The sequence below is a fragment of the Peromyscus eremicus genome, unplaced genomic scaffold (genome assembly GCF_949786415.1).
Source record: "Peromyscus eremicus unplaced genomic scaffold, PerEre_H2_v1 PerEre#2#unplaced_106, whole genome shotgun sequence".
Lineage (NCBI taxonomy): Eukaryota > Metazoa > Chordata > Mammalia > Rodentia > Cricetidae > Peromyscus > Peromyscus eremicus.
The window spans coordinates 125,380-153,204 of NW_026734345.1; the positions used below are offsets into that span (position 1 = coordinate 125,380).

General features: G+C 39.6%; 1 protein-coding gene across 3 annotated transcripts; it reads right to left on the reverse strand.

The window, feature by feature from the left end:
• On the reverse strand, window positions 1-26,758 carry LOC131901530 (vomeronasal type-2 receptor 116-like). Of its 3 annotated transcripts, none has more exons than XM_059252645.1 (6): window positions 26,550-26,758; window positions 17,226-17,482; window positions 16,003-16,856; window positions 13,030-13,257; window positions 9,473-9,596; window positions 1-1,088 (listed from the first exon to the last, which is right to left on the reverse strand). In XM_059252645.1, exons 1-6 carry the CDS (start codon window positions 26,756-26,758, stop codon window positions 169-171), a joined length of 2,592 nt encoding a protein of 863 aa, XP_059108628.1. In that variant the 3' UTR covers window positions 1-168. The 3 variants fall into 3 exon arrangements, with proteins under 3 accessions (XP_059108628.1, XP_059108629.1, XP_059108630.1); XM_059252646.1 differs by having other exon boundaries at window positions 16,003-16,806; window positions 17,191-17,482; XM_059252647.1 differs by lacking the exons at window positions 17,226-17,482; window positions 26,550-26,758 and adding an exon at window positions 2,869-2,871 and having other exon boundaries at window positions 16,003-16,848.
• Between the last annotated feature and the right edge of the window lie 1,067 nt (window positions 26,759-27,825).

A 27,825-nucleotide genomic window follows, 5' to 3' on the forward strand; every position in this document is an offset into this window, starting at 1 on the left:
TAGGTGGCTGAGTGGAAGGATATGGGAGACAATATAGATAAAAGTAGTATACATGACACTGATAAACAACACCATTAGAAGAAACAGTGAGATTCACTAGCTAATAAATAACCTTGCATTGTATCCTAATAGGTGGTTCTGTACCAACATTACATTTGTCAGGTAAATTTATGAAATGTGAGTTCTGGAAAATGTTTTCTCCCTTAACTTTTGTAGAGAATTTCTCTCTGGTCTTAACAAAATGATGTAGCACTTGGGAACAAAGATGCATCCCAGCAAGCCAGCACTGGAGTCTAAGATGGAGAAGACCTCCACAGCCACCATGACCTTGCCCTTGGTGCTATGGTAGACAGGGAGAAAAGTGACCCAGACACTGCAGAACAACAGCATGCTGAATGTCAAGAATTTGGCTTCATTGAATGTGTCAGGGAGATTCCTGGCCAAAAAAGCCACAGTGAAGCTCCCAAGGGCCAGAGAGCCCAGGTATCCTAAGACAGAGTAGAAAGCAGTTACTGAGCCCTTGTTGCACACAATGATGATGTGGCCATGCTCAGAGTGTGCATCAATGTCAACAGAGGGAGGAGAAGTTCCCAGCCAGATTGCACAGAGAATAATTTGGATGATGATGCAGATGGGAATGATGTAGGTTGGTGCCCCTGAAACCAGGAGCCACTTCATCCTTCTTCCAGGAGTATTGACTTTGAAAGCCAAAACCACAGTAATTGTCTTGGCCAACACAGTGGAAACAGCCACAGTGAATGAAACTCCATATGTTATTTGCTGCAGGATGCAGGTGACTGAGTTGGGATGGCCAATGAAGAGCAAGGAACAGAGGAAACAGAAGATGAAAGAGATGAGCAGGATGTAGCTGAGAGTGAGGTTATTGGCCTTCACAATGGGAGTGTCTTGGTGCTTCACAAAGATTCCAAGAACCAGAAAGGTGAAAGCAGACAAACACAAGGCCATACTGGACAGAGTCACCCCCAAGGGGTCATCAAAGGCCAGAAAAGTCACATCTTTGTACAGGCAGTGGTTCTGCTCTGCATTGGCATACTGGTCCTCTCGACACTTCATACACTGATCCGTATCTGAAGGAGAAAGCAAAAGTATTGTTAGTGCAACTTCAGCATTTCTTATGGACAGGCCACTCCAGTGTATTTTGGAAACTTTACAACATCCACATACTTTATTGATAAAGATTTAATTGAGACTTTTCTGAAGAGCAGGGCTTCCATTTCATACTGCCGATCTTCTTCAAGGACAAACACAGATCCTATTGATACACTATAACATGAACTTTCCTGTCTGAATTAGAAGTAATGCCCTCAGGAGAGATGGAGACTCGGTCTTATCCAGGATGAAACTTCTTATAGCTTTTTTTATTACCATATGATCATCACCAAACACATGAGTAGGTGAGCAACAACAAATTGAATCTATTGTGTGTGTGCGTGCAAGTGCATATGTGTGTGAAAGCAGTAAATGAAAAATAGCTCATGAGTTTGAGAGATTTTGTTGCATGTGATGTGTGGGAAATAGAATTGGGAGAGAGGGAGGTTTTCTAATGATGTAGGAAATTCTCAAGGAAAATTAATTAAATATGATGCCCTTAGTTGTGTCCTCATCAGGGAACAGGGACACTAAAAAGTTTATAAAATGAAATAATCCTAGTATTAAGGTAGAAAACTCTATACGTATATAACATCCAGAAGTCTTGTATCTTATATCACCACCTTTGTGAGCACAGAGCACCTACTTCCTTCCCTAATTTCCTCCTATATGAGACAACTGTGGGGACTTTCCCCCTGGGTGTTCTTGGGGAATGAGGGATAAGAGATTGAGATAGAAATATAGAGGCAGATAGAAAAAAGAGAGAGAGAGAGACAGAAACACAGGATAGCCTCAGAGGAGCCTACATCCTAATCCACCAGCCCAGAACTTTATTCCAAAGGGCTTTTTATATCAATGCCAAAGAGGGTGGCAAAAGACATCTGCCTTACTAGATACAACTAAATGTAGACCCTACCAAACACCTAGTACCCAGGCCCGAGGTCCAATCATCCTCTTATGCAGCCATGCTGGTAAAAGCAAGCTCAGATAACATTAGGAAACCTCTGTGGACTCCAACAGACCTGGGTTCTACTAATGTACTCAATTGTGAAGGAGTTATTGGTAAAACAGCATGAACAAGACATGAGAACTCCCAAGTGAGAGTGGTAACACAGAATATTTAAATTGAACAGTAATACCCCATTCATAAGTTGTAATTTCCACCACAGCAAGTAAGGGAAATGTGATTGTAATTGTCCAAAATTGTGGATAATAATGGAGAGCAATAATGTGCTTCCAGAATTTTAAGTCATTCCATGAATAAAACCAACGTAGTATTTACGGCCAGCTATGATTATATTTTTTGTTTGTTGTTGTTTATGGGGCTGGAAAGATGGCTAAGGTGTTAAGAACATGGTCTGCTCGTACAGGAGGCTTAAAGCAAGTTCCCAGAACATGTGAAGTACCATATTACTACCTGTAACTCTGGTACATAGGGCATCAGATGCCTCCGGTGGCCTTCACATTGACCTGGCCCTGTATGGACTTACTACTGTCTACATACGCCTAATTCAAATATTCATAAACATAAAGTTTTTGTATATTTTTTGTTGGTATATAATAATATAAATGCCTTTTATACTTATTATCTTAAATCAATTTTATTACATTCTGTTTATTTTTTACACATGTGTGTGTGTGTGTATGTCTGTAAAGTGCAAATTGTCAAGAAGTCATCTTGTAGGAGTTGGCTCTATGTCATTTCAATGGGCTTCCTGCAATGAGTTCAGGTCATCAAACTTATGGCAAGAAATTTACCTGCTAACTCTTCTCATTGACCATAAATATCTTTTTTTTAAGATTTAGTTATTTATTATGTATACAGTGCTCAGCCTGCATGTATGCCTGCACACTAGAAGATGGCAGCAAATCTCATTATAGATAGTTGTGAGCCACCATGTGGTTTCTGGAAATTGAACACAGGACCTCTGGAAGAGCATCCCATGCTCTTAACTGCTGAGAAATCTCTCCAATGTCCCAAATGTCTTTTTGAAATGTTCTTTGCATTATATACAATGACTGGCAATAAAAATCAAAAACAATTCTAGACTCTCCTTTGAATTTGGCCATCTCCAAATCAATAGCCAGTTGACTTATATGGATTGTGTATGCCAAACTATCATTGGAATAATTGTGACTGTTTCTTTTCACTACAAAACTATTTTATCTATATTATTGTGATAATCATTGCTACTGTGTACAAAAATCTTAAGTGGGACACCTGTCTGTCTCTACATCAAGTGTCCACACTTTTCCACATTTTTTTGATATGATATCAAGTGCTGTCTCGTGTTTAGCTGTTTCTAGTAATTTTGCCCACAGTTACTACTCTTTAGTCACCACATCCTACAATGGCATCAGTCTCAAAACTCTCTGAGAATATCCCTCACATGGAAGTAACAGCACTTGCATCATCCCAAAGTTTCCTTAGCAGGCTCCCATTGCAGCCTTATCGTACCAATGTGAATTCACATCTTCATGCTGTCTTCCCCACTCACCTGTCAGCTAAATGACAACACAAAATATTAGCCATTCATCAAATGCTGTATAAACAGCATGCCCACCACCACACAATACTTATTTACCATCACAATACACGGTGATTCAATATTTCTCTTTGTCAGCAATGTTGTGGGCAGTGGCAAGAACAAGTTGTATAGGATTCATGATTTCAGTGGCAGGAGAAGACTCAACAGTTAAGAGTGCTTATCAGTAGCACAGACACTGAGAGGGACAATTAACAAGTGGGACCTCCTGAAACTGAGAAGCTTTGTAGAGCAAAGGACACAGTCAATAAGACCAAATGACAGCCTACAGAATGGGAAAAAAAATCTTCACCAACCCCTCATCTGACAGAGGGCTGATCTCCAAAATATAGAAAGAACTCAAAAAGCTAGACATCAATATACTGAACAATCCAATTAAAAAATGGGCTACAAGGCTTAACAGAGAATTCTAAACAGAAGAATCTCAAATGGCTGAAAGACATTTAAGGAGTTGCTCAACATGCTTAGTCATCAGGGAAATGCAAATCAAAACAACTCTGAGATACATCTTACACCTGTCAGAATGACTAAGATCAAAAACACTGAAGACAGCTTATGTTGGAGAGGATGTGGAGCAAGCAGAACTCTCCTCCACTGTTGGTGGGAATGCAAACTTGTACAGCCACTCTGGAAATCAGTATGGCAGATTCTCAGAAAATTGGGAATAAGTCTTCCTCAAGACCCAGCTATACCATTCTTGGGCATATACCCAAGAATACTCCACTTTACCACAAGGACACATGCTCAACTATGTTCATAGCAGCATTATTTATAATAGCCAGAACCTAGAAACAACCTATATGCCCCTCAACTGAAGAATGGATAAAGAAAATATGGCACATATACACAGTGGAGTACTACTCAGCAGTACAAAACAATGATATCATGAAGTTTGCAGGTAAATGGATAGAACTAGAAAATATCATCTTGAGTGAGGTAACCCAGACTCAGAAGGACAAACATAGTATGTACTAACTCATAAGTGGATCCTTAATGTGATGGAAGGGATGGCCAGACTGCAACCCACATCTCCAGAGAGGCTAGCTAACAGGGAAAGACTAGGAAGGACACATGGATGACCCTGTGAAGGAGTGGTGGATGAGATCTACATGAGTTTACTGGCGGGGGGGAGGGGGGCAGAGGTCCAGGAGTTGGGGATGAGAACATAGGGAAATGGGAGGATCAAGCTGGAACAGGAACATAGTGGGAGTGCAGGAAGGAAGATATCATGATAGATGAGGACATCATGGGTATAGGAAGAGGCGGGGTGCTCAGGAGGCTCTCAGGAATTCACAAGGTTGACCCCACTTTGTTCTGCTGGCAGTAATCCAGAGGGTCCCTGGACCAGTCAGTCTACTCTGGTGAGCCGCCTAGCAAATCACCTAGCTGTCATCATAGAGCCTTTGTCCAGTGACAGATGAAGGCAGATACAGAGATCCATGGCCAGGCACCAGACTGAGCTCCAGGAATCCAATTGATGAGAGAGAGGAGAGATTCTGCCAGTGAGTTATGTCGAGATCATGATGAAAGGACTTGCAGAGATGACCGGCCACATTAGTGGAAGCCCATGAACTGTGGACTAGTGGCTGTAGAGCCCACATCAGACTAGACTAGGCCCTCTGGATACAGAAGATGATTGTTTGGCTTGAACTGTTTGGGGGGCACCCAGGAAGGGGGATAGGGATCTGTCCCTGGTCTATGGGCAGGCTTCTGGAATCTCGTGCCTGTGGTGTGACACCTTGCACAGCCTTGGTGCTGTGGGAAGGGACTTGGACCTGCCTAAGCTCAGTGTGATGGGCTCTGCTGACTCCCCATAGGAGACCTCAATTTGGGGGATGTGGGGATGTGGGGTGGCTTGAGAAGAGGGCTGGGGGTGGGAGGATTGAGGAGAGGAATCTGTGGATAGTATGTGGAGTGAGTAGAAAATTTCTTAATAAAGAAAAATGAAAAAAAAGGAGTGCTTACAGCTCTTTCAGAAAACAAGGGTTTGGACTCAGCATCCATGTGGAAGCTTATACCAGTGTGTAACTCAAAGTCCAGGGGCTTGTATGCACTATTTTGGCCTCCACAATCTCCTGCACATAAACTCACACAGGAATACAGACATACATTCAAGGAGGATAAATGAATAACCAAATACAAAGACTCATGACTCCAATCTAGTCTACATGTACCTCTACAGGGATATAATCATTCGGACAATATAGTGTAGAATTTCCTCCCAGGGCTGTTTGATTTTTTCAAAACACTTGCTTTTACAAAATACTACCAGCAATGATTATACAGTGAGTGAAGGGCATATGTGAAAGCACAGGTTGTTATTTATAAGGCCAACAGTCAACATCAAATTAAATGAAGAGAAACTCTAACCGATTCCACTAAAATAAGGAATGAGTCAAGGCTGTCTGCTCTCCCCATGCTTATTCAATATACTACTTGAAATTCTAGCCAGAGCAATAAGAAAACATAAGGAGATTAAGGGGATACAAATTGTAAAGGAAGAAGTCAAGCTTTCCCTATTTGCAGATGACATGATACTATACTTGAGTGACCCCAAAGATTCAGCCAAGGAGCTGATACAGCTTATAAACACCTTCAGCAACATAGCAGGATACAAGATCAACTCAAAAAAATCAGTAGTCATCCTATATACAATTGACAAACAGGCTGAGAAGGAAATCAGAGATACATCACCCTTTACAATAGCCACAAATGACATAAAATACCTTGGGGTAATACTAACCAAGAAAATGAAGGACCTATATGACAAGAACTTTAAGTCCCTGAAAAAAGAAATTGAAGATGTCAGAAAATGGAAAGATCTGCCATGCTCATGGATAGGCAGGACTAACATAGTAAAAATGGCAATTTTACCAAAAGCAATCTACAGATTCAATGCAATCCCCATCAAAATACCACCACAATTCTTCACGGACCTGGAAAGAATAATACTCAACTTCATACGGAAAAACTAAAAACCCAGGATAGCCAAAAGAATCTTGCACAATAACACAACTTCTGGAGACATCACAATCCCTGACTTCAAGCTCTACTATAGAGCTACAGAAATAAAAACAGATAGATACTGGCATAAAAACCGACATGTGGACCAATGGAATCGAAATGAAGACCCTGACATTAATCCACACACCTATGAACATATAATTTTTGACAAAGAAGCCAAAAGTGTACAATGGAAAAATGAAAGCATCTTCAACAAATGGTGCTGGCATAACTAGATATCAACGTGTAGAAGGCTGCAAATAGATGCATATCTATCACCGTGCACAAAACTCAAGTCCAAGTGGATCAAAGACCTCAACATAAATCCAGTAACTCTGAACCTGATAGTAGAGAAAGTAGGAAGTAGTCTTGAATGCACTGGCATAGGAGATCACTTCCTAAATATAACACCAGTAGCACAGACACTGAGAGAAACAATCAATCAATGGGACTTCTTGAAACTGAGAAGCTTTTGTAGAGCAAAGGATACATTCAACAAGGCAAAGCAACAGCCTACAGAATGGGAAAAGGTCTTCACCAATGCCACATCTGACAGAGGGCTGATATCCAGAATATATAAAGAACTCAAGAAATTAGACAACAAAGTGCCCAACAGTTCAATTAAGAAATATGCTATAGAACTAAACAGAGAATTCTCAACAGAGGAAGTTCAAAAGGCTGAAAAACATTTAAGGAATTGCTCAACATCCCTAATTATCAGGGAAATGTAAATCAAAACAACTCTGAGATACCACCTTATGCCAGTCAGAATGGCTAAGAACAAAAACACTGAAGATACCTTATGCTGGAGAGGATGTGGAGCTAGGGGAAGTCTCCTCCACTGCTGGTGGCAATGCAAGCTTGTAAACCACTTTGGAAATCAATATGGTGCTTTCTTAGAATATTGGGAATCAATCTCCCCCAAGACCCAGCTATACCGTTCTTGGGCATGTACCCAAAGAATGCTCAATCATACCACAAGGGCACTTGCTCAGGTATGTTCATATTGGCATTGTTTGTAATAACCAGAACCTGGAAACAACCTAGATGTCCTTCAACTGAGGAATGGATAAATAAAATGTGGTACATATACAGAATGGAATACTACTCAGTAGAGAAAAACAATGACATCATGAGGTTTGCAGGCCAATGGATGGATCTAGAAAAAATAATCCTGAGAGAGGTAACCCAGACTCAGAAAGACAAATATGGTATGTACTCACTCATAGGAGGATACTAGATGTGGAACAAGGATGTCTGGACTGCTACTCACAACACCAGAGAGGCTACCTGGAAAACAGGTCCCCAAGAAGACACAGGGTTCCTCCAATGACGGAGAAATGGATGAGATTTACATGAACAGCCTGGACATGAGTGGGGGAAATGAAGGGCGAGGGTCGAGGGAAAGAGAGCTTGGGGGAGCGGGAGATCCCAGCTGAATCAAGAACAGAGAGGGAGAACAAGGAATAACAGACCATGATAAATGAAGACCACATGAGAATAGGAAGAAGCAAAGTGCTAGAGAGGCCCACAGAAATCCACAAACATACCTCCACAATAGACTACTGGCAATGGTAGAGAGAAAGCCCGAACTGACCTACTCTGGTGATGGGATGGCCAAACACCCTAATTGTCATGCTAGAAACCTCATCCAATAACTGAGAGAACTGGATGCAGAGATCCCCGGCCTGGCCCCAAGTAGAGCTCCAGGAGTCCAATTGGCGAGAAAGAGGAGGGTTTGTATGAGTGAGAATTGTTGAGATCAAGATTGGAAAAAGCACAGGGACAAATAGCCAAACGAATGAAAACCCATGAACTATGAACCAATAGCTGAGGAGCCCCCAGCTGGGTCAGGCCCTCTGGATAAGTGAGACAGTTGATTAGCTTGATCTGTTTGGGTGGCACCCAGGCAGTGTGACCGGGACCTGTCCTCAGTGCATTTGCTAGCTGTTTGGAACCTGGGGCTTACACAGGGACACTTTGCTCAGCCTGGGAGGAGGGGACTGGACCTGCCTGGACTGAATCTAGCAGGTTGAACTCAATCCCCAGGGGAGTCTTTACCCTGGAGGAGTTGGGAATGGGAGGGGTGGGTTGGGGGAAAGTTGGGGGGGGGAAAGGGTAGAGAACAAGTGAACATATCCGTGGCTGATATGTAAAATTAAATTAAATTATAAAATAAAATTTCAAAAAATACTGCCAGCAATGATTTTACAGTGAGTCAAGGGTATATGTGAAGGCACAGGTTGTTATTTATAATGACATTGTTATTGATCACATACTTGTAAAAAAAATTAGGAAAGGAATAGATATTATTTGTGCTACAAAAGAGACATAGGACTTAGTAGGTCCCCAGACCCTCCCTAGCTCAACTGACTCCATGATAGAAGTACCACTCAGACTATAAAACTCACCACCTAGCAGCACCACCTGCCAAACTGAAGTAAAGGCCCAATCCATCACAGTCCTTAAAGTTCTGGGAAAGTCTCAAAATGTACTGACTTTGCTTTTTAGCTTCTGTGGAACTGCTTTTGGCTCATTGTTCTTGGTAACTGAAGTATGTCAACCCAGAACATGATTCTTTTGCTTCATATCTCACCCTGAGAAAGGCTCAGTGCTACACTGGGGTTGTGCACATCAACTGTAGTTGACATCTAGATAATGATGACTTTATTTGGCTTAAACCTAAGTCTGAGCAGTCTTCTTTGGTGAATACCACACAACAGTGCAGCACCCTTCCAGGCCCCTTTGAAAGTGCAGGGTGGATAGCAGAAGAAAGTCAATCTGAAGGATTTCTCCCCGCAGTAAACACTTACCTGTCTCATTGGAAATCTCATTTGCTGGGCAGGGGGTGCAATCAAAACAGCAGGCTGCCATTCCTTCTTGATGGATTTTTCTGAATCCAGGGGGACAATCAACACTGCACACAGCAGAGGGCATCTGAGGAAAAGCAGACAGATGCTGGGCCAGGAGTTTGACTACTCCTTCAATAGTTATAGCATCTCATCATGTTGAGTAGCTAACAAGTTTTCTTTCTATACATGACCTGAGTGAACACATTTCTTTCAGTACTTTGTACAAGTCCACACATGAATATATGAGAATAAATTGATGAAGTGTTGAGGTGCATCTGAACTACTAAAAGTTCAGGAAGATCTAGGAGTATATGTTGTATCACCACTGGAATGCCTGAACTGAACAACCCACCCTCCCACTGTGTAGCTCAGCTTTGTCAACTTGACACAAAGCAGAGATACAAGAAAAATGAGAAACGTCATTGAGAAATTGTCTCTGTCTAATTGGCTTCTGGCCATATTCATGACCTATTTTTTTTAGTTGCCCATTAATTCTGGGAAGCATCACCACACTTGGTTCCTTTTCTGAATTTAGTGTAAATGCTTTGAGTTTCTCTCCATATAGTACAATGTTGTCTATGTTTTGTCTTATACAAAGATATTTTGTCAGGAAATGTCCTTTTTTTTTCAAGGGATTTTTTTTATGTTTCTTTGTTTGCTTTCTCTGAAGGGATGCTGGACATTGTTCAAGACCTTTTCTCTATCTTTTTCAATGAGCCTACAATTTTTTCCTAGCATATATTTATGTGACATATTTTAATTGATTGATTTGCATATGTTGAACCAGCCTTACATCCCTGTAATAAAGTCATCTTGTGCATAGGGATTTATCTTTCTGATGTGTTGTTAAGACCTGTTTGCCAGTATTTACGTGAGAATTTCTCTATCCATGTTCATTGATTAGAGTACAATTTTCTACTTTCTGATTCACTGTACCTGGAATGGTCTTTTTCCTTTACTGCGGAGACTATTCTTTTTTATGAGTGCAGTGTTTACCTACTGAGCAACACAGTATTGTTTTTTTTAAAGTTCCTTGTCTGTGTCCTTTGATTAGAGAGTGAGATTCTTCAAATTCAGTTATTAATGAAAGCTATTTGGTGATTATTGTCAGTTTGTGTTTTTGTAAGTTTTGATGTATTTCAAACCATTGCTTTTCTGTCTAATGATATAGTATAGTCTACACATTCCGGTGACATCTACTGTTTATCTTAATATTCAATGTGAAGGAGTGTGACATGTAAAGACACTCTGGAAGTGTCTTCCTTAGTGATGTTGCAGTAGCTATATATTCCTGCAATTTGTGTTCACCATTACAAGTTTTTCCATCTTCCTGAAATTATGAAGGACAGCTTTGATGGATATAGTAATTGAAGTTGGAAATTTTGTGTCTGTTTGAAACATATAATTGATGCTCTCTCCTTTTAAAGTGTCTATGAATAAAGCTACTGTGATTGTGATGGAGACTTTCAATGAAATTGATCTTCTCTCTTGTAACCTAAAATTCTGTTTTATTCTGCCTAATTCAGATTTTAAGTAATATTCAAAATTCAAAATATCCTTTTTCAAAATCTGTCTGTTTGGCACTCTGACTGCCTCCTGTATCTGGATGGCCATATTTCCCCCCAGCATTTGGTAAAATTTTGGCTGTCATTTTAATAGAAATACCTTTGATCCTTTCACATGTTGTCCTGCTCTTGTGCCTGTACTTTCTTAATTTGGTCTTTTATTGTTGTCCCCTAAGTCTCTTGTGTTTTCTTCATCCTCCTTATTGTTTTATCTTTGTCATAGTTTGAATTATAAATCATCTGTCTTCTTTCAAGTCTCGATAGCCTGTCTTCTACTTGAGATATTCTCTTAATAAGACGTTTTATACAGTTTGTTATTTGAATTGTGGTGTCTTTCATTTTCAGAATATTAGTATGAATTCTTCATCATTATTGTACCTTTATTGAATTTTTGTCACATCTTCACTTTATTTCTTCTTATTTGCAAGTGTTTGTGATATAATTGGATTGTCTTTAGAGGTGATTTTTTTTGCTCTTTGATTTTTTGAACATTCTTACACTTATTCTTTGCAGCCTTTGTTTAGTATGTCATTGGTTTCACTGTCACATATGCCTATGATTGTATCATTTGAAGTCCCGCTGCCTCACTGTTTGCAAGTTTCTTTCCTGCATTACGATTTGCATATCTGGAATATGGTACATATTGGGTTGATTTTCGTCCTGCCTACCCTTTTGGTTAATGTTTTTGTAATGTTCCTTCTAGTTAGGCCTGGTGGTGATTTCATTGCTTGCCTCTGATCTAGTGAGACAGGCAAGTAGCTAAAAATTCATCCCATTTGCTCTGTTCTCTGAGCATAATTTTCTCATCACTGTGAAAATAGAATACTAACTCTTGATTCAACTCTATTTGAGCAACTTGAAATATCACTTCAAATTAAGTTTGCACACTTTCTGGAAGTAAACCCCTTTCAAATCCAAAACACAACATTGTAGTAGGCAATGTAGTTCAGATACTATAAAACCAGACACATCAGAATCAATACCTATAATATATCTGGGGACACATAATGGGATATTCTATTTACAAATTTTCTCAAAGCCAAATTATGATGACTATGAGTGCCTGTCAAACCGGATAAGGAAACAATACGAATCTTTTTTATTTGATTGTTTATTTCTTTGTTTGTTTGAATGAGTTATGCAAGAACTAAGGTGCAAAGAAATGCTCTTCTAATGAAGGATTCCTTTAGAAGTTATGATTCAGGGCTGCAGAGGTGCTCAGCAATCTATCACACTTGCTGTTCAATCCCCCACTCCTACACTTAGGCTCAAATTTGTATTCAGTTCCTCAGTATCTTAATCCCTCTCCAGGCATAGTTAGATACCTCATACTCACATGGAACACAGATATATACAGGCAAAACATCCATATACAAAAAAGTAGTTTCAAAAACAAGTTATAATTAATAAAATATCTAAGGTGACCCATGAAAATGTGATGTATTGTTAGAGAAGTGAGGAATTTAGGACCTCCTGGTCAAAGTGCTTCATTAAAATTATAGAATATACATTAATGACTTGCATATCTATTCCTAGTTCCAAATCTTTCCTTACAATTAGTTTCAGTTTCAGTCTTTTCAGCATGCAGATTAGAGATTCAACAGAAGAGAAGAAAGGCAATGAGCAGCAATCAGAATGGTACCAAGAGAATATTGATAACTTTACTGGGCTTAATAACAAACATTGGTCATATCTAGTTTTATATTTGTTTATAAATAAGAGAGTTTCTGATATGATAAAACTATATCATATGTGTGGCTTAGATTTTCAAAAAATTATTTAAAAATCATATTTTTAAAAACTGAAGTGAAGAAACATCATATAGAAGTTTAAAATTGAGTCTTCACATGACCATCCTTCTAATTTCACTAAGTCACAGGCTAACCCAAATGGCCCAACTTGACACTGGTTACAGCTGTGAGATGTGCATTAGTACATTTTGCTCAGACCCACCTGTCTATTTCCTGCGGCCCACTCTATCATATCTTCATTTAAATGGAGCTGTTGACCATGCGGAAAATATGGCTTAAACTCTCCTATTTTCACCTTAAGTACAACACCATGGGGGAAATTAGAAATGTAGTAGATGCCATAGTCTGCTTGCAGTTTTTCTTTCTGATTCATATTTATTACATCTCCAACAGGATTAACAAAGTGCATCTTCTTCAGAAATAGGTGAAGCTGAAAGATAGGAGGCAACATTTTTTTAATCTATATTCCCTTATTTTAAGTCTGAAAATCTGTTCTGATTTCATCCCAAGGCAAATTTATTGAAGGTGCCCAAGGGAGAAACACAATGAAAGCATTTAAATACATGAAATCACTCTGTTCATATGATTTTAGTTCTCTCGGGGGAAATAATCAAACACAAACACAGACATATACACAACCCACATATATAAATATGCACCATACACACACATCTACACACACACACACATACACATACACACACACACACACAAACATACAATTCCACACAGATACCCATGCAGAGGCATACACATAATACAACCACACTCATTCACACACATACACACTAACACACACATATAGATAGACCTAAGCAATCAAATACAGACACAGTCACAGAGAAACACAGGCACATAAAGAAACAAAACACACACAGAGAAACACACTGATAAAAATATTCAAATATGTCAAATATGTTGCTCTGATTGGTTAGTAAATAAAACACTAATTGGCCAGTAGCCAGGCAGGAAGGATAGGTGGGACAAGCTGAGAAGAGAATTCTGGGAAGTAGAAGGCTGAGTCAGAGAGACACTGCCAGCCACCACCATGACAAGCAGCATGTGAAGATGCTGGTAAGCCACGAGCCACGTGGCAAGGTATAGATTTATAGAAATGGATTAGTTTAAGATATAAGAACAGTTAGCAAGAAGCCTGGCATGGCCATACAGTTTGTAAGCAATATAAGTCTCTGTGTTTACTTGGTTGGGTCTGAGCAGCTGCGGGACTGGCGGGTGATAGAGATTTCCTGACTGTGGGCAGGGCAGGAAAACTCTTGCTACAAATGGCACCCAACGTTTTGGCAAGAGTTTCCACCTAAAACCTGAGAAAAGATTCTAAAACGGAGCTAAAAACAGCTTCCTAATTGTCTCTCTCAAATGAGCGGCAGCTACTGGTGGGTTCCTAGCATGCGCACTTGACCTGCAGTATGGAGGGAATGAGGCCTCTGCAAGTGGCACATTAAGCTGCATGGTGGATTTAGTCTTTGCTAGTACAAAACAAAAAAAGAGGTTTCTGGGCTACACGCTGCTTGGATAAAAGCATAGACCCACGATAGCTCCCAGAGCTGGCAGGAAACGTACCACTGCCATGTTTGGAAGCTGAGGCGGGCAGACCCAACAGCCATAGTGCTGTTTCAGTCTTACAAATGCTGCAGTTTAAAGCAATAGATTCACAATAAGACAGATTCAGATGTAATAGGTTACAATGTGTGTAAAATATACATAGTCTTGAAAGAGACAAAAAAGGTGATATATACAGTTATATAAGCAAATACATAGTTTTAAAAAATAAAGTCTTTAAAGAGACAGTAAAATTAATATAAAAATAAGCCACGTAAAGATGAATATTGCACAGAGAATCTGGATTGTGTTGTCTTTGGGATTTTTAACTGCAGAAAAACATTTGATTGTAAAAGATGTTGAGTTAAACCAATATGTATATTTTAAAGATACCCTGACTTCAAAATTTGGATGTAAGGATGTGTTGCTTTGTAAAAGAGGCTCTGCTTTTGTTTCCACAGAAAGCCAGAGGCTATGGATTTGTTCCAGATTAAGATACATCAGGATTGACCAGCGAAGACCCCCTGAAAGGTCTCCGATAACACCATGGCCCAGATGGTCCAACATTCAGAACCATTTCAAGGCAACTGCCTCAGACAATACAGTCTCATGGACTACTTCATGATCCTAAAATTTTCTTTGTGTCCCCATAAGATACAGCACCCCCCTCCAGCAGGAAGTAGTAAGAGAAGCTACACCCAAATTCCCAAATTATATATAATTTTACTAGGTTAAGGTTAAAACCTTCCTTTTTGAAAAAAAGAAAAGGGGAAATGCTGTGGGATGTTCTGTATGTCAAATGTGTTGCTCTGATTGGTTAGTAAATAAAACACTGATTGGCCAGTAGCCAGGCAGGAAGGATAGGTGGGACAAGCCGAGAAGAGAATTCTGGGAAGTGGAAGGCTGAGTCAGAGAGACACTGCCAGCCGCCACTATTACAAGCAGCATGTGAAGATGCCAGTAAGCCACAAGCCACGTGGCAAGGTATAGATTTATAGAAATGGATTAGTTTAAGATACAAGAACAGTTAGCAAGAAGCCTGGCATGGCCATACAGTTTGTAAGCAATATAAGTCTCTGTGTTTACTTGGTTGAGTCTGAGCAGCTGCGGGACTGGCGGGTGATAGAGATTTGTCCTAACTATGGGCCAGGCAGGATAACTCTAGCTATAGACATATGTACACCGAGTAAATATATGCTCATATACACAGTTACTCACAAACACAGGAGAGAGATATTCATACATACAAAGTAGCACATCTATACACACACATACAAAGGCACAGAAATGCATTTAGACACCCATAGAGACACAAACATGTACACAGAAACAAAAACAAAGACATAAAGACACAAATATACTCACACACACAGGCACACAAGTAGGTATTGAACTGAATCATAGCACTAATTCCTGTGATATTGCTCTCAGAGAATCAAGAGGGATAAAGTCCACAGAGCTTACAGTGGTATCACAATCAGGTGAGTACATTTATGTAAACCATCCCTTATAGTGATCACCAAATATATGACAAATATTGGTTTCAGCAAGTCAGGGACTCTTAAAGAATATAGCATTGATGACACAAAGTACCATCCATTGGAAGATACAGTACCTGTGAGCAGTCAGAATCTAATGATCTCACAGTGTTCATTGGCTGGTTTTCTCCTTGTTGAAGAAGCATTTCATGGAGGGCATGGGCCATAGCATACACAGCATTGTATATATCATAAGCATCATCACTGAAGGCCATGTCAAAACTCTGTAGCATTAACCATTCTAGTGAGACATTAGATGAGCAGTTCTCCAGTGTCTTACAGTTAGATGTGGAGGCTTCACAGCTAAAGTACATCCACCCCAGTCCTGTCAGGGATATGTCTGTGTATTTGGAAGGGCTCAGTGTCTGAACAAAATTTTTAAAACCAGAAATCTCAGCATGGTGGTGTGCAAAAGCAAGAGTCCCATGGAATGAGCCAAGGGTGAAGTCTCTCTTACTTGTAGTGACATCCCACTGTGAGGTGGTGTCCCATATTCTCTGTATACCCTGTGATACCCACATTCTGAAGCACACAGCTAGAGTACTGCCTGTGTCACCATAAATGATAACAACATTTGTGGATGATGTCTCAATTTGGTTGTTATACACTTCAGCTCTTGACATGTATAACTCCATGTTGACTGGGATCACAATCACAAAGGCTAAGCAGACTCTTTGGACTTCAGTTTCTGCTCTCAGATCTGAGAGAAATTGGAGACCCTGGTCATCATCTGAGATGGCCAGCCCAACCAAGTTCCAGTTGAAGTGAAGCATCAAAGAGACCATGGCCAGGACCAGAGCTGTGTCCTTGGGCGCCATCTGATACAGATTGGGAAACTGTTCATGATCACTCAGGATAGGATGGAAAGGTCCATAGGTGAGCTGAAGGACATAAAACACAGGGAGCAGCATGAGGTAGATGATTGTCAAAAATCACAATAAGAGCCCTGAGGTGTGTGAAGCACCAATTTGAAATGACAGGAAGGGCAATTTTTCCCCATTACTACAGTTACACTACACTGTTAGAAACATGAAAAAAAATCACTTTCTACAGTTTGTTCAAGGAATATCCCCTTGACTGCTAATTATTCTTCTCATCTACATATCAAATGATGAATTGGGAATGTCCCATTGAGTGGCTGATTAATTACACTTGAACTTGATTTGCATAAATGTGAAGCCAATCTCCTCCTTATACTCTCCTCAGCATCAGGCTAAGCCAAAGGATGAGAAAGATTCTATACTTTCCCACCCAAACAACCTCACCTGTGGATATTTGCAGAACTGGAAATAATGTGCCAGGCTAATGGATGGTGCTAACATTGGTCCTGTAAGCGTTACCCAACATTTGGTCTTATCTTTACAGATGTAGTTAAGGGGAAGTCTATGCCTTTTTGCAGCAAAGTATATAAAATTTTGAAATGCTTGTTTATCATGATAATTGTCAGTGAAGAAGGCAAATATGAGAGACACATTTGGTAGAAGATATAGATTCCTGTTGATTTCATCCACAGCAAAAGCCAGAGGCAGAGCAAAATGATGGTTTGCAGTTGGTATTCTGAAAATAAGGCCACAGGGTTTAGTATGGATAAGGCTCTGTAGATGAGTGCTTTGTAGTTAATACAAGGAATATCATTCATTTGATGTTATTTTCAGATATAGCTTGACAAATTCCACCCTCTTATAAGGTTGGAAAAACAGGAGATGCTTGGGAGGTTGTCAAAAACCTAAAAAGTTTATGAGAGTGGATGTCACAAAATGAGAAATGTGTTTTTGTCCACTTTGACAGAGAATTTCACCATGGCTATTTGAGTACTGGATGCACATTTGATAAATGATATGTGTGTGTATCTGTAGGAAGCTTGAGAATGCAGTTTTCTTGGGGGCCATAAGAGGAATCTGGATCCTGCAGAGCTGGAATTTTAAGTGGTTTTGAGGTGCCTGCCAAATGGGTGGTTGAAACTGAACTCAGATCTTTGACCGAACAGCAAGTGCTCTTAACTGATGACTCGTGTCTACAGCCCCAGTTTATTTATACTTTCTATATTCTAGATATTCTTCAGTCTTGTATAGCCAGTAGATGTTTTCCCTTCTGTGTGTAGGCTGCCTCTTAACACTCTCATAACATATTTGAATGCAAACATTAGGTTTATGCAATCACACTTCTTAAAATGTGGTCTTATTTCCTGAATTATTCTATATATTTACATGTTTTCTCCATCAGAGTCATGCTTTCTGGACTTACACTAAAGTGTTTGATTCATTTGGACTTGTATTGGAACATGACAATGGTTGGGAGACACTTCTTTTCAACCTGTGGTTGGCAGGTTTTCCACTACCATTTCTTGAGCCAGCTGTCTCTTCTACATTTTATATATGGGAGGGATTGCCTACTATTAAATTGAATTTTCCCTAAGTGTATTTTGATAATGTTTTACTCTTCTCCCAGTTTCTTCTGGGTCCTCCTCAACTACCTACCTACATATCTTTATATTGTTTTTTCTTCTATTTTTCTTTAAAGACAAAACCAAAAAGTGGAGGAAAATGCAAAGAGAACACCACAAGGGGGTTAGGGATTTAGCTTAATGGTAGAGCACTTGCCTAGAAAGTACAAGGTCCTGGGTTTGGTTCTCAGCTCCATAAAGAAATAAAAATAGAAAAAAAACATAAAAATGAAAATTAAAATGACATCAAAAACCACATATATATCTCTTTCCATAAGTTGATGTGGGAAGTGTCTCTTGACAATTGGTCTAGACATCACTTTATGAGTATAAAGGAATATCACTAGGAATCATTCCATTGATTTTTTTTCCATTCATATTTGGTTCTATCCTAGGTCTCTGGGATATCCTGTTTCTGAGTCCTGAACCTCAAGGGTTATTTCCTCTCATGGAATGGGTCTCCAGCTGTACCAGTCATCTGTTGGCCACACTCACAATTTCTGCACCACATTACCCCAACATATCTTGTATGTGGGACAAATTGCAACAGCCAAACATTGAGCAGAGCATGGGGAATACTGCAGAAGAGGGAAAGCAAGGATTGTAGGACCTAGTGGTGTCAAGAACACCACATGAAAACCCACAGAATCAACTAACCTGGGCTCAGAAGGGCTCACAGAGACTGAAAGGACAACTAGGGAACCTACATAGGACTGACCAAGACTCCATGCCTATATGTTACAATTATGTAAATTGGTCTTCAAGTAGGACTCCTAGCAGTGAGAGCACGGAGATGTCTCTGACTCTGTTGCCTGCTTTTGGAACCCATTTCTCCTGCTGGACTGCCTGATGAAACCTTGGTAGAAGAATCGTTGGCTGTTCTCATTGCAGCTTGATGTACCTGGACTCACTGATATCCATGGGATTCCTGCCTGTATCTAAAGAATAACAGTGAAGGAGGATTCGATGTGATGAGGTTGAAAGATAAAGGAGGAGGGACATAGGAAGAGGGTAAGGAGAGGAACCTTTGGGTGGAATGTAAAATCAAGAAAATAAATAAATAAATATATAATAAATATAAAAAATGAAAAATAAACAAATACACAAAGAAGAAAAAGGGAAACAAATTAAGACAAAAATATCTACAAAAAAATGTTCTCTCCATTTTGTGTTATCCAACTACTTCTGTGCATGGGACTGGTCCTGAACTGTGTCTAATAATATGCTCAGTGAGACTCCACTGGAGAAAACAGATTTTCCCTTTCAAAGCAAGTATCAGTTTCACATAGCTTTTTTTTTATGGGTGAGAATTGGTGTGCACTTGCTCCTCACAATTATGAGCCACCATATGAACTTGTACCATTTGAAACTAAACAGGTCTTGGGCGGCATGCTCACATAGTCTAGGTGAGCTTATATATGTAACAGTATCTGGAAGACACTACTTCCTTAGAGATATCCATCACCTTTGACTCATAATTTTGTCTGTCTCCTCTTCTGCATAGATCTCTGAGACTTGAGTTGAAGGAATTGATGAGACAACTCACTGAAGACAATGTAGTTCAAAGTTCTTCACTCTCTGCACAAAGTTCAGTTGTGGATTTCTGGGTTAGTTCCCATCTACTACAAGAAGCATCTTCTCTGATGAGACTGAGTGTAGCTAGAGTTTTCCTGCCTGGCCCACGGTCAGGGCAAATCTCTCTCACCCGCCAGTCCCACAGACAATCAGACCCAATTAAGTAAACACAGAGACTTATATTAGTTACAAACTGTATGGCCGTGGCAGGCTTCTTGCTAACTGTTCTTATATCTTAAATTAATCCATTTCCATTAATCTATAACTTGCCACATGGCTCGTGGCTTACCGGGACCTTCCCACGCGGCTTGTCATGGTGGCGGCTGGCAGTATCTCTCCGACTCAGCCTTCCACTTCCCAGAATTCTTCTCCTTGTCCCGCCTATACTTCCTGCCTAGCCAATGGCCAATCAGTGATTTATTTACTGACCAATCAGCAACATACTTGACATACAGACCATCCCACAGCAACTGAGTGATGCACTGATCTATGAGTATAGCAGAATATCATTAGAATTCAATTTATTGCTGTGTTCCTCAAACAGAATAATAGTACTATATTTCCCCCGATGTCTTTGACATGTATACTCTGAGGTTCTGGGAATCTTTATCCATGTTAGGTCGAGTTCCATTTCATGGAGTAGACTTTAAATCCAGTCAGACATTGGTTGGTTAAACCCCTAGTATTTATGCCATTATTGTACTTATGTATCATGCAGGTAGGTCATCACTCTAGATCACAAAGTCTGTAACTGGATTGGTGGTCACAATTCTCCTCTGGTAAAATGCAGAATACCTTCCAGTACCATGAATGCAAGTCAGTGGTGGTGAAGGCTTTAGAGAGCACTAGCTTGACTTCTCCATGTTCAATGAAATAATAAGTGGTGTCTTCTGCAATAAAGCCTTTACAGAAACTTGTGTAGAGTAACCCATAGCCTTGGGAACAGCCAATGATGTTTGGTAGTTTCAATGGATCCCATTTGGCTAATGACTCAACAAGATATGTAACCTGTTCCTGGCATTAGATAAATATTTGGTGCAGAAAATGACTAGATGGGGCACTGTTCCCCCCTTTATTTGGTGATTCCATTCAGACTTCCTTTACACATGTACATACTTTAAGAACCTTCCAAGTAGCAGGTTTCCAGATAGTTTTCTACTGGCCTTGAGTGTGAGTTGTCCTTCTAAACATACCCACAATTATCACTCTCTGCCTTTCCCTCCCTATTTAATCTTTTATTTCTAGTTTGCCTTGTGTCTCTCCATAACAGTGTGTTCCATTTCCCTCTTCATGCTAGATCCTCTCCATCTCATGACCCTTAATACATATTTAACTTCTGTGGTTATTCAGATAGTAGCATGCTTATCAAAGTTTTAGAAGCTAATAGTCACATGTAAAAAAAAAACATGTATTTGTCTTTCTATTGGGGTGTTAGGTACATTCCTCAAGATGATTTTCACTACTTCCAATATTTACTCATGGATTTCAGGAATTCCTTAAATAAATTTTATTTATTGTTTTGTATCCTGACCACAGTTTCCCCTCCCTCCTCTCATCCGAGGCTTTCCCCCACCTCACTTCTTCCCAGCCCTCATCCACTCTTCCTACTTTTCTATTCAGAAAGGGTCAGGCCTCCAATGATTATCAACAAAATATGCCATATCAAGTATCAGGAAGACTAAGCACCTCCCCTTGTTAAGGCAGCCCAGGATAAATAGTAGGGTCCCAATGCCAGCAAAAGTGTCAGAGATAGGCCCTGCTCCCACTGTTAGGAGTCCCACAAGAAAACAAAGCTACACAACTGTCACACACGTGCAGAACACCTAGGTCACTACCATGCAGGCTCCCTATTGTTGGTTCAGTCTCTGTGAGCTCCTATGATCCCAGGTTAGATGTTTCTGTGGGTTTTCTTGTGATGTCCTTGATCACTCTGGCTCCTATGCCCCTTGCTCTCTCTCTCCAGTAGGATTCTCCAAACACAGAAGAGTGTCTGACTGTGGGCCTCTAGCATTGTTCAGGAAATCCTTTTTTAAAAAGATTATTACAAATAAAAAACACCCTCATAGTTCAATTGTTCTATGATTTCATTATCCGTTCCTCAATTGATGAGGTTCTAGGATGCTTACAATTTCCAATAATTATAAATAAAACAAGAATGAAAACTATAAACAAGTGTCTGTGTAGCAAGATGCAGAATACTTTGAGTATGTGCCCAAGAATAATATCACTGGATCTTGAAGGAGATAGATTCACAATCTCATGAGGAATTGTCAGACTGGTTTCCATCGTGGCTGCACATGTTTTTACCCCCACAAGCAATCAATTGGTGTTCCCCACTCCTGGAATCCTCACCAGCATAGGCTGTCATTTGTATTATTGATCTTGGCCATTCTGACTGACATAAGAGAAATTTTCAAAGGAGTATTTATTTGTATTTCTGTGACGGCTAAGAATGATTTCTTTAAGTATTGTTCAGACATTAGTGTTTAATCTTCTGAGATCCCACTGATTAATTCTTTACCCCATTTTTAATTTGGCTATTATTTGCTTGATGTTCTTATGCATTTGAGACACTAATCCTTAATGTTCAGTTTCCTACCAATATTTGTTGAGGAGACTGAATCTTCTACACTGATTATTGCTGAAACCTTTGCCAAAGCCCAGGTGACAATACCTGTGGAATTGAATTACGAGTTTTCCATTTTGCTTTCTTGAAATATTTATATAATATGAAGTTAGCACTGTGGTCCTCTGTTACTATTGCCCTAGGTTATAACTGGGACACACACATTGTGACACCTCCAGCATTGTTTCCTTTCTTCACCTTTGCTTGGTCTCTCTGAAGTCTGTTTTTTATGGGAAATTTTGGATTGTTTTTGCCTGTGTTTTTTAGTTTCTTTTCAATGGAATTTCGATGGAGATTGCATAGAATCTTAGATTAGTTTGATAATGTAACCAAGGGTTATGTACACATTGATTGTGCCAACCCATCAACATGTCAGATAGTTTCATCTTCCATTGTCTCCTCTTTCTTTCATCACTGTTACAAAATCTTCACCATGAAGAACCTTGAGTTCCTTGGTTGCATTTTTCTCAGATATTTTATTGCGGGAAGTTATTGTAACAGTAGTTACTTTCTTGACTTCTTTCTCAGTATCATCATTCCTTGTACACAAAAATGATATTTTGTATCTTGATTTTGTATTGTCCTATTTTTCTGATGGTATTCATTACATCTAAGACACACTTGGGGAGTGTTGACCACCCATTATACAAGTTCATACCATCTGCTGGTGAAAAAGTTTGACTTCTTTTCTTGATTCATTCCATTCTTTTTTCTGGTCTTACTGTTTTAGAAGAATATGAGAAAGACTTACTTTTGTGATATATGAATGAGCATCTTCCCTCCTTCGGTGTTTTTAAGGGAAGGTTCTCAGTTATCCTCCATTTGATGTAATGCTGGACATGGGTTTGTCCTGTGTAGAATTCATCCCATTGAGACATTACCCTTCTATCCCTAATGTTTTAGGGATACTGTAGATTGTCAGATGCCTTTTCTGCATCTGTTGAGATGATCATGTCATGTCTGCCTTGTCCATTAAAGCTATATGTGACATTCACTGAGTTTTGGTGTTAAACCATCTTTCCAACCCTGGAATGAAGCCACCTAGTCCACAGTGGATCTTGCTGATACATACTTGAATTTGGATTGCATCTATTTTCTGGAGAATATTTGGTTTAAGTACAGCAGTAATATTTGGCTATAATTTCCTTTTCTTTTATTCTGTTTTAATGATACCTTTTGTGGTTTTGTTGTGGGGGACATACTGAGTTTCGATAATATCTTTGTTTGTATTATTTCCTTTCACATCCTAGGGATGGTTGAATGACGTGCTTGTTGTATTTTCTTTGGGTATCTGTTAGGATGTGGCAAATAACTTAAGCAAATCTACTGTAAGGACTGAGATTGAAACAGTAATAAAAACCATCTTCAAACTAAAAACCCACCAGACTAGTAGTAGTCACTACTAGATGCAAATAAATCTTCCAATAACTAAAACCAAAGCTATTAAGCTATTAAATTAGTCCATTCAACAGAAATGGATGAAGTACTATTGAAATATAGATATGAAAGCCATGTCGTTCTGATATCCAAACAAGATTTATATAAAACAAAATTTATATGATCATTTAATAAAACACTCATATCTTTTTGAGACATGGTGAGTTATGTCTCCCTAACTATCCTGGAATTCACTATATAGACAAGGTCGGTCTTGAACTCACCAGAGACTGCTTATATATGGCTCCAGGGTGCTGGGATTACAGACATTCTCCATCATGACCAGCTATTTGTAGTTCTTAATATATTACATTTAAAACCAATTAAAGAATACCTTAAATTAAATAATTCACAATGATCTTAGGCTTCTTTCCAGAGATGCAACAATGGATCAGGATAAGGAAATCTATAAATGTAACGTATTGCATAAACAGTTTAAGAAATGAATCACAGTGTCATCTGGCTAGATGCAAAAAATACTTGGGACAAAAATTCAACCTCTTTTCATATCAATGAACACAATAGAAACCAACAACAGGCTTCCATATTTGAGATCCTAAAAACTCCACAGAAACTTATTTACATCAAAATGACAGAATACAAAATTACCACAAAACTCAGTTGCTTTCTTATATACAAAGAACACATTTGCTGAGAAAGAAATTAAAGAAACCGAGTTCACTATTGCCTCAGAAATATGGTAAAATAAACTTAATAAAAACTTGAAGGACATCAATAATGAAAACTTCAAAATAATGAAGAAACTGAATATATCATTAGTAGATGGGGAAATCTTCCAAACATATATATAGGAATACTCAATATTTTGAAAATAATTTCTTTAAAAATTAATTGAGAGATCATAAGGGCACAGATGGTCGAACTGGAATTGGGAAGGAGTGGGAGAGCAATGAAAGAGATACCATGATAAAGGGAGACATCATGGGGATAGCCAGAAACTGAGTACTAGGGAAGTTCCCAGGATTCCAGAAGAATACCCCAGCACAGACTACTAGCAATAGTGGAGAGGGTGCCTGAACTGGCTTACCCCAGTGATCACACTGGTGAATACCCTATCTGTCATCATAGAGCATTCATCCAGTAACTAATGAAAGCATTTTCAAAGATCCACTTCCAAGTACCAGAGCAAACTCCAGGATATCAGTCGAAGAGAGAGAAGAGGGATTCTATGAGCAAAGGGCATCAAGATCATGATAGAAAAAACCAAACCAAACTAGTGGGACCTCATGAGCTTTGACCAACAACTGTGGAACCTCCATGAGACTGGACTAGGCTCTCTGCATAAGGCAGACAGTTGTGTAACTTGATCTGATTAAGCGGCCTCCTGGCAGTAGGATTAGGATCCATCACCGGCGCAGGACGTGGCTTTTTTGAGCACACTATCTATAATGGAACACCATTCACAGCCTTGAAGCAGGGAGAGATCCTTGGTCCTGCCTCTAATGAATGTACCAGGCTCTGCTGAATCCCCATGGAGGACACCTTATTGGAGGAGTGAATGAATAGTGGTTTGGGGAGGGGAGAAAGCTGGAGGGGAGAGAGGAGGGAAGAGAGGGTGATATGTGGATGGAATGTAAAATTAATAAAAAAAAATTCCTTAACAAAAAAAGAAACAAGAAAAAGAGCAATATAGGTAAATGTAGTTATCAGAGAATAAAATATTTAGGTTTAAAACATCAGACACACACATCATTTACAGTAGCAGAGGTGACCCAGTGTGTAGGCTCTCCATTCCAGTTCTCCACAGGCAGCTCCTGCCACTCCAACAAGTGACAAGGGGAGTAAGGAGTCACCACCATAAGTGATATCCTAGCTCTTTCAGTTTGAAAACACAACATTTGAAATGCAGACATTACTTTTTTATTTTGAAGACATAGACATGGCCTTTGTAATCTCTAAAAGCCTGTAACTGTACATGTGTTCAAGAGAGGGGAGGACAAAGGACCCACCCAAGTACCTCACAGTAGACAGATCTCATACATTCTTCTCATCAAAGCTTCAGAAGTGTGGAGTGATCATATGCAGAGTATATGAAAGCTTAACTAAATGGCTACATGGATACTCTCCCCAATAAGGAGTGGCAAAAATATTACAGACCCTGCCTCCGCACTAGGAGTCACACACTGATACATGTGACATTAGCAGACTCTGGAAGAGACTTGAATACACCTTGTGACTACTGAACTCATTGTGGTGGTCTGGAGTGTCTTGTCTTAGGACACCACTGTCTACCTCACAATGGTACCTGTTAAAAGGAAGGCTGCCTATGACAGAACAAAGTAAAGAATGCTGTTTTCACTTGGCTTTCAGCCTTGTAAATGGAGGCTAATTGGAAAAATTTAAAAGTCTCACAGTTTGATAGTGGGAAACAGTGATTATTAAAAATCAAAACATATTTTGCATCAGACCTTGGAGATAAGATTGGGAGAAAGGACGGAAGCTCCCAGCATCTCTACCCATTCACACACCTATCATGCCTTATATGTCATGACATTTTATATGAAAAATGCAAACACACTTACAGCACATCCAGGGCAAACCTGAAATTCTCTTTCAAGTCCACCTTCACTTCACTGCTCTGCTCTGCAATAAGGTAAAAGACACAACCTGTCACCACCTCTCCATGTTTGTCTTCATTCTGCTTCATTCTCCAAAAGCACTTGGGGTGAATGAGGTTGGACATGAGGAGGGGGATATTCCCGAGCCAGAAGAAGAAATGCAGAGTGAGCATCAGGTCCTGCCTCCAAATCTCTAAGCCGGTAGTGTGGTCTGTGGTGCATAGCAGTTTATCAAATAGATAACCATGTATACACATCTGCTTTTATGTCTGCTGCCTACTGGAGAGATGCCTTGCTCTCCAGGTGTCTCCACGACCCTGGAGAAATGTCCAGCATTCTCTGACCTAGGGGTCTGCAGCTGATGTCCATAGCATAGTTACAAAACATGGGTTGGAAAATAATCTGAGAACCTCTCAGCTTCAGGTCCTATGACATCAGCTCATATCCCTGGATATTGAGGCCCAGGGGAGAAAGCAATGGTGGGCAGATTGGTGCCAGGAGAGTGTCAATGAGTTATTTGTTTGAACACCTTTAGAAATGATCTCAGCAGAATGTATCAAAAGATGGATGGTTAGATGTGAAGGTAAAGAATTGAAATGACCCATGACAATCAGAGTTCATGTGGAAGGCTTGCTATTAACTCTGACCCCCAGGCAACTTTATTTATTAGCATACAAATAATAATACATTTCAGCACAAGTAAAATATCACCATATTTCCCCTTTTCTATTTTAATAAAAATAAAAAAGGAAAAAAGTTTTAACTAATATAAGAAAAACTATATACAAAAGTACAATAACTATATACAACATATACAAGCAATAAATACTGTGGAAGCCCGTTTTCAGGTTCCTCATGGCTTTACCCAGCAGGTCCGCAAAGAGGATAATTAGGACCACGGGCCTGAGTGCAGGTGTCTGAAATGGTCTGCACTTGGCTGTGCTGGGGAAGGAGGTCTTTTGTTCCACCCTTTGGTGTCTATAAAAATACCCTGGGGCAGAGACAGTCAGGGCCTGTTGGAAAAGGTTCCAGGCCCTCTTGAGGCTATCCTTTATTTTCTATCTGTTTATCTCCGCAATATTCTCCACAAAAAATCCTTCTATCTAATATTTCCTGCTGCTCACACTCAAGAAATCTCTGGGGAACTGTGGAGTTGGTGGGTAAACTCGCAACAGAATGGTGCCATGAACAGGAACTAAAGAAAAAAAAGAGGGGACTAAAGAAAAAAAGGGAAAAAAGA